This window comes from Pundamilia nyererei, unplaced genomic scaffold (genome assembly GCF_000239375.1).
Source record: "Pundamilia nyererei isolate P.nyererei 1_Seehausen unplaced genomic scaffold, PunNye1.0 scaffold00199, whole genome shotgun sequence".
NCBI classification, from domain to species: Eukaryota; Metazoa; Chordata; class Actinopteri; order Cichliformes; family Cichlidae; genus Pundamilia; species Pundamilia nyererei.
The window spans coordinates 473,730-485,444 of NW_005187600.1; the positions used below are offsets into that span (position 1 = coordinate 473,730).

General features: G+C 41.9%; 2 protein-coding genes across 2 annotated transcripts in view; both read right to left on the bottom strand.

Moving 5' to 3' along the window:
• Positions 1–1,068, bottom strand: part of elovl8b (ELOVL fatty acid elongase 8b) — an 8,070-nt gene extending 7,002 nt beyond the window's left edge. The window contains exon 1 of the mRNA XM_005747515.1: positions 668–1,068. Within this exon, the coding sequence (XP_005747572.1) occupies positions 668–725 (58 nt within the window). The 5' untranslated portion in view covers positions 726–1,068. The remainder of the gene's footprint in view (positions 1–667) is intronic.
• A 217-nt stretch (positions 1,069–1,285) lies between these two features.
• Positions 1,286–6,595, bottom strand: mutyh (mutY DNA glycosylase). The gene is made up of 15 exons (XM_005747564.2): positions 5,725–6,595; positions 5,202–5,332; positions 5,000–5,039; positions 4,851–4,924; positions 4,718–4,759; positions 4,558–4,629; positions 4,343–4,456; positions 4,154–4,251; positions 3,934–4,078; positions 3,738–3,825; positions 3,480–3,662; positions 3,088–3,233; positions 2,848–2,997; positions 1,836–1,886; positions 1,286–1,755 (listed from the first exon to the last, which is right to left on the bottom strand). Exons 1-15 carry the CDS (start codon positions 5,822–5,824, stop codon positions 1,612–1,614), a joined length of 1,578 nt encoding a protein of 525 aa, XP_005747621.1. The 5' UTR covers positions 5,825–6,595; the 3' UTR covers positions 1,286–1,611.
• Positions 6,596–11,715: the final 5,120 nt, after the last annotated feature.

An 11,715-nucleotide genomic window follows, 5' to 3' on the forward strand; every position in this document is an offset into this window, starting at 1 on the left:
GTGCAAACTGTAACTTCAGTTTCCTGTTCTTAGCTGACAGGCGTGGCGCCCATCTGCTCCAAGGGATTTTTATTTTTTGTTTTTGAGTTACAGTTGCCTTCCTATCCTCTGACCTTTGACACCAACCAGGCATTTTTCAGCCAGAGACCTGCTGCTCACTGGATACTTTCTTCTTTTTTTGGTCCATTCTCTATCAAATGTAAATACAGTTGTGTGGCAAATATAACAATGTCATGTGCCATGTGATTGGCTGATTAAATATGTCTCTAACAAATATGGTTGAACAGGAGCTGAGTGTACATGTACATATGCTGTTAGCATTTATGAACAAGCAGCTAAGAAACTAGTTTTCTCCATAAACATTCTTGGTGAGTGAGCTTGGATGCCTGCTGCTCCTCTATGCCAATTACAAAGATAATTGTAACAAGACAATAACAAGATAAAAAGTGTCACGCTCATTCAGACAGTCATGTGGCAAAAACCACAGAGCAGTCACTGTGAAGCCGAGCTCTGGAGCACATCTGCATCTTCCCACTCATTCAACAGACTAAGACAAGGTTTCCTTTTACACTGAAAATCTGCCCAACAACCACACGAGACACAGGGATGCAAAAAGAAAAAGCAATAAAAGCGTAACACACATGTGGGAAAATAATCAACATCATACCTCCATTGTCGACGATCCTCTGGTGTACAGACAGGACAGTTTGCCGTGCGGAATCCATCTGAGAGCTTTCAAGGACTTTAAACAAAAAGAAGAAGAATAAAACCCCTCAAACGTCCTGCAGTTCAAGACAGCAATTTGCCCGCTGATGCTCAGACGCAGTAAACTTCAGTGACAGCGTGGGGGGAACCTTTGGACCGGGCTTAAAGTTCAGTAAATGTGAGCCAAGTGCAGCTGCAGCCCTGCGATAAAATGAAGACAGACTGGAGCAACCAGCCGTGCCAGAAACAGCCGCGCTAACGCAGGATCGGCTGCAGCTCAGGCAAACAAACCAAACACTGCACGGTGACACAAAGCGTCTTTCGCTCCAGTTTTTCCATGTGTAGAAACCGTGATTTCGATCACTTCCTGTTTCATTCGGCCCACTAAGGGGCGCTGTTTCCCTACAAAGTTTGGCTGATAAAGACTTTTTTACCTCCTTACTTATGCACAGACAGTCAGACGAGGTCATTTCAATACAAATGAATCCTTCAGAATGTAAAATGGTCATTATTGTAAAAAGATACTTCAATCTTTATCTTGATTTGGCCTTACAGATGTTGGACATTCAACTCACACGTCACCAGCTCAAGTGAAGACTAGAGCTTATCTTTTATTTACACTTCTTTCCCATGTTACAACTTTATTGTGGCAACAAACATGACAATTATGAAACATACTAAGTGTAAAACACGTCGTCGGCTCACATGAAATTACTTAAAATCCTGCAGTTGGTTTACGATGAGACAGAAATCAGTCATTAAAAATAATAACATAAAATAAAAATAAAAAAATCACACAATACAATTTTAATTAAAAACTGATTGCTATGTTAATAGCTTAAAGTGGAAACGGCAGTGATGGCGATATTTAGGTACATGCATGTGGAAAGGCACTTTTCAGGGACACTAACAACATTCCTCTTTCACAGTCTTGAAGAAGGAACTGAGGGAGAGCTGTCTGCCGCTGCTCGCTGCACTGAGTTTGTTCTTTTTAGAGCTCTGCGGCTTCTTGTTATCCATTATTCCCGAGTCCTTTTGCCTTTTTCCATCCTAAGACGAGCGGAGACAAACAGTTACGGTAGGATTACATAATAAATTATCTGAGCAGTTTTACAAATGTCGAGGCTCACCTTTGTGTTTTTTTCCTTCAGACTGTCCACAGAATCATAAAGCTTCACAATCTGCAGGAGATTTAATGTTGACCACACAAAGACAATTAGATGCTTTTTTAAATACGTTACAGAAACGTGAGACAATCTTGACGACATTTTACACATGTATGTGTATTTTCTGTGACATTACTGGGGGACTATTTGTTTATGACTTTACATTCAGTTCTATTCGATCAGCCTTTGACCCAAAACATTTGTGTGTAGTAGCAGAACAAAGCAGGAAACGTTCTTTATCTGACTCCAGCAGTAAAAAACCTGATTTAAACTTGTCTGACTTCCCCTTTGAACATCTGCACTGAACCATGGAGCTCAAAACTGCAGTAAGAACGCCGCATGTGTCAAACTGACTGTCATGTTGAGGCTTTTCACAGAGATGAGCCAATAAAAGCTTTTTAACGAAGAGTGCACAGGATGGGCTTTGTGAATTAATCCCCGAGTGTCAGACTGTCAGAGCAGAGAGGAGGAACCCCTGAACTGTGGCTCGTGTCATCATGTACCAGCACACAGCAAATTGAAAACACACCAACACAATCTTCTTCTCAGACAACACAATCGTTCTTGCTTATTTGTTTGGGGTTTTGTAATCAATGAAGTCACGGAAAGTTGTGACCGAACCGCAGCTTTTGTTCTTGTACCACCAAGCGGTACCTCAGTGTGTGGGTTGCCAGTATTAAGGGAAGCTACACACTGCGACTTAGGTTCTGTTTAGCTACTTTGTTCTTGCCTTTTATGAAAAGGTTTGTGGTCAATGTTAAGGATCAGCAGGTGATGATCTGAATCTGTTTGCATAGTGAAAATGAACTTTGACAGCACGAGCACCTGCAGCCCCGTTTTCACTATATCCAATATATATTTGGAAAGGTAAAGGCAGGTTGTTATAGCATGCTTTCTCTAAGTGACAATCAAGTGCACTCTTATTGCTGCACAGACAGAATTCAATCAGACAGTACATAAAAAAACAACCACAAACCTTTTTCAGTCCTGTGGACACAGCAGCTCCCTGTAGAGCAGATCTAGTGAGCCACTGTGTGTTTTCAGTCTGTGTGTGTGTGTCCCTCTCCTTTAAACACACACTGTAAACCACATAAGTCTGGTGGATGTGGGAGAAGATGTGGACCACCTGCAAACAGCCAACCAGTGCAGCAGAGTTACACAAACAGCGTATTTCCTATTAAAGGCAGATGACAGAGCGTCTAAATATCCAGCTTACCTCTCCCACATACTGGAACAGGTTTTCAGTTAAATGCGTTCCCAGTATTCTGCTGATTTCCTCGCAGAGCGCCCCCTTCTGTTTCTTCTCAGAGTTTTCAACCTCAAGCAGAAGACTTGGAAACTCCCACAAGCCTGCCAACAAACCTGCAGCCCACCCAGACAGATTTACTTACTTTTACCGGTTTTTTATGTGTGTCTGAATCAAGCTGCACAATGACTGAGACATCCACCAAAATTATAGCCTGCATCCAGACCAATGCATCACTCCTAACACTAACAGTTTCTCAGTGATTCAAGCAGTGTGATTCAGTCTCGTTATCAGGATAGAATCGTGCACATTCTGAATCCAACGCTTGACCAGCACAAGCTGATGTTGCAATCAGTGCTAACCTTTGCTTGGCCTCTGTATGAGCAGGAACCTTTCTTCCCCGTCATCTCCAGGCCTCTTCACCACACAGGTAAGAGTTCGCTCCACTCGGGGGGGCTTCTTCGACGGCTTTCTGGGGAAGTTCTGAACACCCAGCTCATCATCCCAGGGCTCCGAGGGACACAGGGGACATGTTACACTGTTCGCTTCACATATAGAAAGATACTTTTAATTTCAGGACTATACAGACATCTGAGAGGTCTGAAGGGGAGGAGACTTACTGCAGTCTTCTATGTCAGGCAGCTCTGAAGTCTTTGTACCCAGCTTCCCCAAAAGCTTCTTAGAGTTTTGCTCTTGTTTGACAAGAACCTGTGCAGACACACAACATGCCTCATGCCATTAACTGGAGAGAATCTTTTCTAATCTGTGTTCGCATAATCCTGAGTGGTACCAGTCGCAATTCGAAATCATCCCAACCTTGTGATAAGAGTGGCAGTGAGACTGCACGGGGCACTGACTGCACAGGGGCCCTTTAGGGGTGCAGACTCGTGCTCCCAGCTCCATCATGGCCTGGTTAAAGTCTCCAGGTCTCTCAGGATCCACCAGCAAATTGGCCAAATCCCTTAAACACAAGAGAAATAAAAACATTCAAAAGATTTCCGTTTATATATTATTTTGGTTTGGAGGTGAATCTCACCAAAGTGCCTCTGTCACTGCTGGCCTTGTGCTGTCAGCTCCAATCGCCCTCAGGCGACACAGCACCCGAATGACATTACCGTCCACAGCTCCGGTAAGCTACACAAGAGAGATCACATCACTATGAGCGATTAATAAAAGAGTACCTAAGACTTTGCTCTGCTGCAGATATCCATGTCTAATGACCCACCAGCCCCTGTGCAATAGAGCCTATAGCTGCAGCAGTGTAGCGTCCCACTCCAGGCAGCTGTTTGAGCAGGCTCTCAACCGTCTGAGGCATCTGTCCCTTTAGCTCTGACACCACCTAAAGGAACATATAATGAACACCCAAACACAGAAGGTGTGAGACTTCTCTGCAGACAGACTGTTTAGAAGTGTTAGATAAAGGGAAGAACACAATCAGACCTTCTGCGCTCCTTCATGCAGCCTTCTTCCACGAGAGTAGTAGCCCAGGCCTGCCCACATCTGATTCACCTCCTACCAAACAACACAATCAGTACATCCAAATTAAAAACAGCAGCATTTTAAAATCATTGTATGTGCATTTGCTGCTTTAAGGCATCACCTCTAGAGTGGCAGCTGCAAGATCCTGGACTGTGGGCCACCTCTGCAGCATAATAAATAGAAGCTTTAAGTTGCACACAGTGAAATCAGTGTCACAAGAAGTCCAGTGCACAAGAAAGCTACACGATGCACACCTTCATCCACTTGTTGTAATAGTCTTTTACTGTGGCAACCTGAGTCTGCTGCAGCATTATTTCTGAAACCCATACTGAAAAAAGCACATCACTTTAAGCAGCAGTTAAAGATGTGTACATTTGTCAAGAATGCACCCAACTCTTCTCACCTCCATATGTCCTGATGTTGATGTCTGACTCCGTTATAGCCTGTAGAAAGTAAAGAAAGGCAACGCTACAAATTTCCTCTGAGAAAAAGACTAAAAGTACGACAGAAACGTTAACTTTGAACCAAACTTATTTCTACATCACATGTTACATTAATGTATATTAATGATGACAACGAAGTAGTATAATATAGTTTCTTTTTACCAGAGTCCTCCATGGCAGCTCTCTCTTCTCCTTGTTGTACCAGTTAAGGAGTTGAGAGCGAAAGCGGACGACATCAGCAGGATCAGGGAAAGTGTGGTGCGGAGATGGTGAGGACGCATCTGTGGTTTCCTCTGGAAGACCAAAAACACAATTCTCACTCAGACTAAAGAAATCCCGCTGAAATCATATCTGTCTATTGTGCCGTTATTAAACGTTTCTATTGTATACTATAATAAATATGATTATTAGATTGAAACAAGTCCCATCAGACATTCATTCATGCCATTTCTTGCAGCAGTATCAGACTTTACCCAACACGAGCCTGCAGGACCCGGTTTGGCTGCGCACGCATCTGTACTGCTGTAAATTCTGAAGCTGCTAAAACATTCTGGCACTGCTTAAACAGTTTAGCATCATTTTTAGCATCACGGAAAGCGATGCGTTTACTTTCAAGTATGCAATGAAAGCTGAAGTGTAGATCTCTCTACGACGCGCAGATATTAAGTAACAGCAGCGTGGTTACCTTGTTTCACTGCTGTCTTCTTCCGCTTCGGTAATGCGCTTTCTACCACCTCCACTGCGGCTCGCTTGCCTTTCTGCATCGCTGAACGTAACCTGCTCATAATCAGAAATAATATAAAGCAACCGATCGTGTTTCTGTCCGCACAGCAGGACCAGACACGTTTGCTTCATGCATTCATTTCTGGCTCCCGCCACGCTAAGGAGCGACGGTCATCCAATTAGCTGTGAGGAAATCCGTTACGTATGCTAACGTCAACTCCGGTGGGCGGGTCAAAATAAGACCAGTCATTTCTTTATATTTTGCTAGTAAAAAAATGATAATAGGTGCAACGATTTATTGAAAAATAGGCAAACATACATGGAAATACAGCATATAAGTCAAAAACAGAGTCTTTAACAGCCTCCTTGTCATTTATTTAAGTAGCCTTCAGGAACAGTTTTCCAGGTTGCTTGAGCGAAATGCAAAGCTCTTCTCTGGATATTGGCTCCCTTTCTGATCTGTCGAGATGATCCCACATTGCTTCAATAACATTGAAGTACAGTCTCTGAACCTGCAGCCAATCCACGATTTAGACAACCCTACTGTGTGTCTTTTGGCTGTGTTTGGAACCATTTTCATGTTTAAAAATGAAGCAGCTGCAAATCCGATTCTTTCCAGATGGCATCACCACAGCCCTACCCAAGGAGCTGCAGGTGTCCTTCTATACACACTGTGTTGAATCTGTACTGGCATATTGCACACCAGTGTGGGCTGCCAGCTGTCCAGCACTCCAGAAGGTCATCAACACGACACAGAAGATCATCACCTGGTTGAGCCGTTACCCTCAGGTAGATGGTACAGGACAATTAAAGCTAAAATGAGCAGACTGAAAAACAGCACATATCCCAGGATGTTGCAATAATAAATAACAAACAACAAATGAACAGTGTTAAGCCCCCTTTGACTCAAACACACACAAACAGCAAACACACACACGCAGCAGGTAATTATCAAAAGAGTTGCAGAGAGCCAAGGACCACTCATGAAGTGCTACAGAAACACCTGGAATAAGCAGGTACAACTGATTCAAAGAAAACTATAAGTAGTGCTGTCAACCACCTGTATGCACACTCACCACATACGACTCCATTGCTTAAGCATGTCTAAGGTTTGCTGAAAAACATTTAGACAACCCCGTGAAATACTGGAAGGATATAGTCTGGTCAGATGAGACTAAAACTGAACTCTTTGGATGCTGTAATACACACCATGTTTGGAGGTCAAAAGGCGCTGCATATGTCTCCAAAAACACCTTAACAACAGTTCACATCATGGTGTGTGGCTTTTTCCAGCATGCGTTACTGTGCCAGTAATAATAATAATAATAATAATAATATTACTTCAATAATATGAAGCGTGCCGCTTCATATTATTGAAGGAAGAATGAATGGAAAAATGCACCGAGACATTCTTGATAAAAATCTGCTGCCATCTACAAGGATGATAAAGATGAAATGAGGGCGGACGTTTCAGCAACACAGTAACCACAAACACACAACCAAAGAAACTCACACTTGGTTTCAGAGAAGGAAAATAAAACTGCTCGAATGGCCCAGCAGTCACCTGACCTGAATCTACTAGATCTACGGAAAGAACTAAAGTTCATAGAAGGGACACAAAGAATCTGTTGAGGATTCCACGTCGATAGCAACTTTAAAAATATGCTTAGAAATTGGTGAAGTGTTTAATTGGTGTGTGTGTGAGAGAGAGAGTTTACTTGTGTGAAAACTGGGGCCTTCTATCAGCTCACACACCAGTCAATTGAGTACTCCTCTCCCTTTGGGGACCAAAACACCGTCCCCAATTAGATTTCAGAATCAGAATCAGAATACTTTATTGATCCATAGGGGAAATTATTTTATAGTGCGCCATTACAAACAAACATTAACAGGGACAGACAATACACTAACTAAGAATAGCCCAATATATACAGGCATATATACATAAAAGTCACTTATTAATAAATAGCTGATAATGTTACCTCTAATACCTCTAATAATGTTCAGCATGCTCTAAAACATGTTTTAATCCAAAAACCTTCCCTGTCCCCAAAGTGACATTCTTCTGATATTTTATGTATGTGTGATGTCTCCCTCACAAACTTTCTCTACCTGTGTATAACTCTATGTTGCCCCTAGTGGAAGAGTATGAAATTGTAAAGATTTGTATGAATAGTTTTATATAAATTAACATTTTTTTTCTTGACTAATCAATAGAAGTCAGTACATTATTTGTTAGCAATTAGTTGAAAATTGGAAATTTGCTTTTTTCCCCTTAATCACAAATACTTGAGTTATGATAACTATGTGACACTTTATAGCTGTATTGATAAAAAGAAAAAAAGCCCATGTAAAGTAAGCTGAGATTACAGCGCGTTTACGCTGAAGACACACACTTAGATGTCCTCTCTTTCAAATCCTTCTGTGCTGCCCCTGATTTTAAGTATAAAGACTGCAGCTGCTTTCTTATAGCATATATCTTAGAGTCGTCTGATAGAGTAGCTGTCACGGACCCGCTTCGCAGTGTGGACCTTTATTATTATTATTATTATTATTATTATTATTATTATTATTATTATTATTATTATTATTATTGTATTGGCTGTATGTTTGCTGCACTGTGCTCTTGTGTTCCATGCTGGTGTGTGTGTGTGTCTGTCTGCGGGTGTGGCTGGACAGCCACCTGCAGGCCTGATGGGCACGCCTAGGTTCTCACACACCTGCTTCTGATCAAGCTCGTCGGGGGAGCTACTTAACAGAGCGATGGAGCTTCTTCTGGTGCAGGATTGTTGAGTTAGACTCCATGTCAGTGTTTAAAGTGCTGTTAAGTGTATGCCTGCTGGAGTTGTTGCCGTAACGACTGCGTCTGTTGTTTTTTCCCCTCAGGAGGAGAGCGGAGCACAGGACAGCAGGACGCACGGGGTGTGCGTAGGCACGGGAGCAGAGAGCACGGACCGCGGTATACCAGCACTTAGGAGAAGGCACAACACAGGAGTTGAGGGAGCACATTGGAGATTTATTGTGTGGTGTACATTACCCCACTGTAAATAAACGCACTGTTCATTGCACTAAGTCCAGCGTTTGGGACCTTTCTCCAACATCCCCACGGCTTGCCCTGGCAGACCGTGACAGTAGCAGCTTTAGAGCCAGTTATTAACAAAATTCAACAAGTTGGTAATGAAGGCTGACACTGTTTTAGGTAGTTCTCTGAAACCTCTAGACAACTGTGCAAAGATGTAGAAATTGGCTAATCATTAGGAGGACTTATATACTTCATATTTCAGCTGGTGCTTGATTTTAGTGTTTTTCTCCCCAGAAAGTTAAAGTGTGTTGTGCAGAAAAAGGATTGTAGTGAGATTTTATTTAAAATCTGAGTGGAAGAGAAATCCAAAAATCTTTAAATGAATGAAACTAAATTCATTTCAAAAATAAATGACAGCACTAGACCCCTGTCTATGTAGCTCCAGTACTCTGTACCTCTTGAGGTTCAAACCGCACAACCCTCACTAATAATACAACTATGATGTAATTATTTTGTTTGATTATACATACACATCTGCATTTGATCTTTTTTTTTTTTTTAATGGTATGGCAAAAAACATCCCCAGGCCATACATTACAAATGGAAAATCTCACAATCAGCGTGGCTATAAGGCTTAGGAGGCCACCTCTGCTTTGGCATTATGCCCTGGAAAAACACTTGAAGGTAAAACAAACAAACAAACACAAAAAATCTTACTGTTGCAAAACATACTAATGGCAATCTTTATTGCTACCAGTTAGTGCCATTTAAGCTATAATCCAGAAGTGGAATTGACCTTTACGTACATGTTCAAAGCGGAACTTTTTGATGTCATTGTGCACACCATGTTTGAAGAAAGACTGGTTCTGCATATCACCCCGAAAAACAAAATGCAAAAAAGCTTTGTATGCCCAAAGTGAGAGCTGTGTCTGCGTTCTTGGCACAATGCTGAGCTTGTTCCCAGGGCAGGTTAAGCTATGCCTGGGCTGGCCCTTGTCACCAATTCTGTTTGTGGTTTTTATGGATGAAATTGTGTCTAGTTTGTGATGCTTGTTTACAAGTGATGGTAGGATGTAGCAGGAGTTGGAGGTTGGATTCCACAGTAATGTGGAGGTATCACTGTTGTGATAAAGAAACAACTGAGCCAAAAAGCAAAGCTCTCAATTTACAAAGGTGTCTATGTTCTGACCCTACAACATGTTATCACTCCTAACTCTTCAAATATGGACTCTTGGTCAGGGTCCCTCTGCTTCACTTATCAACACGCCGGGTATCTCTCTCGCGTCATGAATTAACTTGCAGGGTACTCTTATTGTATACTATAGAACACACACACACACACACACACACACACACACACACACACAGACAAAACATATTAAGGATTGCACATTAACATAAAACTGTTGTACACACACACATATGAAGAGAGAGAGAGTATGCATAGTATGCAAACGGCTACTATCAGCCATAGCAGCCGTTTGCTGTCAATTAGACAGCAGTCTTTACTCTAATTATTAGAGTAGAGAGTGCGAGCCGCGCCCTCTCATTCAACGTCAGTGTCTGACCTCACAAATGACTGGTGCAAAAACACACTCCTAAACCTTTATTAAAGCCTTCTCAGAAGAGCTGAAGCTGTTATGGCTGCAAAGGGTGAGTCGATATCATATTTAACCCTATGGAAAAAGAATAGGATGCCACTTAAGTTCATATGGCTGTGAAAGCAGGCGAGCAAATACGAAAGTATATCCACACTCTAACACAAGTTTCTATAAACTCTGCTGAGTAACTCTGTGGTGTGCTTCTTCCTCCTGCGCTTCCTGACTCACATTTTTATACAATCCCAGCAGTCTGTTGCCTAAAATAACAAGCAGTCTGTTGTGGTGCATGCGTTCCTCCTACTCTACATTTACCCAATAAAAAGAATATATTTCTATTGAGCGGTTTTTATTTGCTGTGTTAAGACAAAATACAAACTCCTCAACCTTTGCGTTTATGTATTTATCTTTTTAGAGGACACTAATTATTTTACATACCAACATCAAGAATACAGGCAGTTATGTGATATCTTTTGGTATAAAAAGTGAAAACAATGCAAAAACACCTGAATGTGGGGACCCTACTGCTCACATAGAATGTAATAAAATGCCTATTTAAATATTGCCATATGAGTAAACACACAATGTGACAGACCACAAGTCTTTGCTGTCACTTTTGTTTGTGCTGCATGTGTTGACTCATGTAGAAGTACAGTTATACAGAAGAGTGGCAAAATTTATTGCCCAACAATGTGACAGACTGATAAAATTAAACAAACTCATCCTTTCAAGGTAAAGCTGCTAAAGGTGGTTCTACAAGCTACTGAATCAGAATCTCTGGGTGTATTTAGGTTGCTTTTTTAATGTACTTATCCCTCCTGATAGTTTTTTTCTTTTTACTAGTTCTGCTTTTGGTTAGTGTCCTCGTCACTCTGGCTGGAGTGAGACGTTACTTTACGCCCATCGGCATTGCACAGGTAGTCAAACATCTCTAGGATGACACATCCGTACATGCCATCACGAGATCCAAGCGTAGTTTCAAGGCAGCACAATGTCTTCCACCCCTCACCCCCCACCCCTCGTAGCAGATGACTACCCCTGCTTGAGCCTGGTTATGCGGGAGGTTTCTTCCTTTTAAAAGATATTTTTTCCTTCCCGTTGTCACCAAGTACTTGCTCATAGAAGGTCATCTGATTGTTAGGGTTTTCAATAAGAGGCACCCTGTGAAGCAACAGTTGAAGTTGATGTGAGATATGGATGATGCAGAAAGATATTAATTTGACACTCACGACAATGCGTGCCCTCACGAAGGACTGGCAATATTATCATGGCCCAAGAGCTGACAATAGAATATGTGCATCAACGTTCACTTATGCACATGCATGCGTGTGTG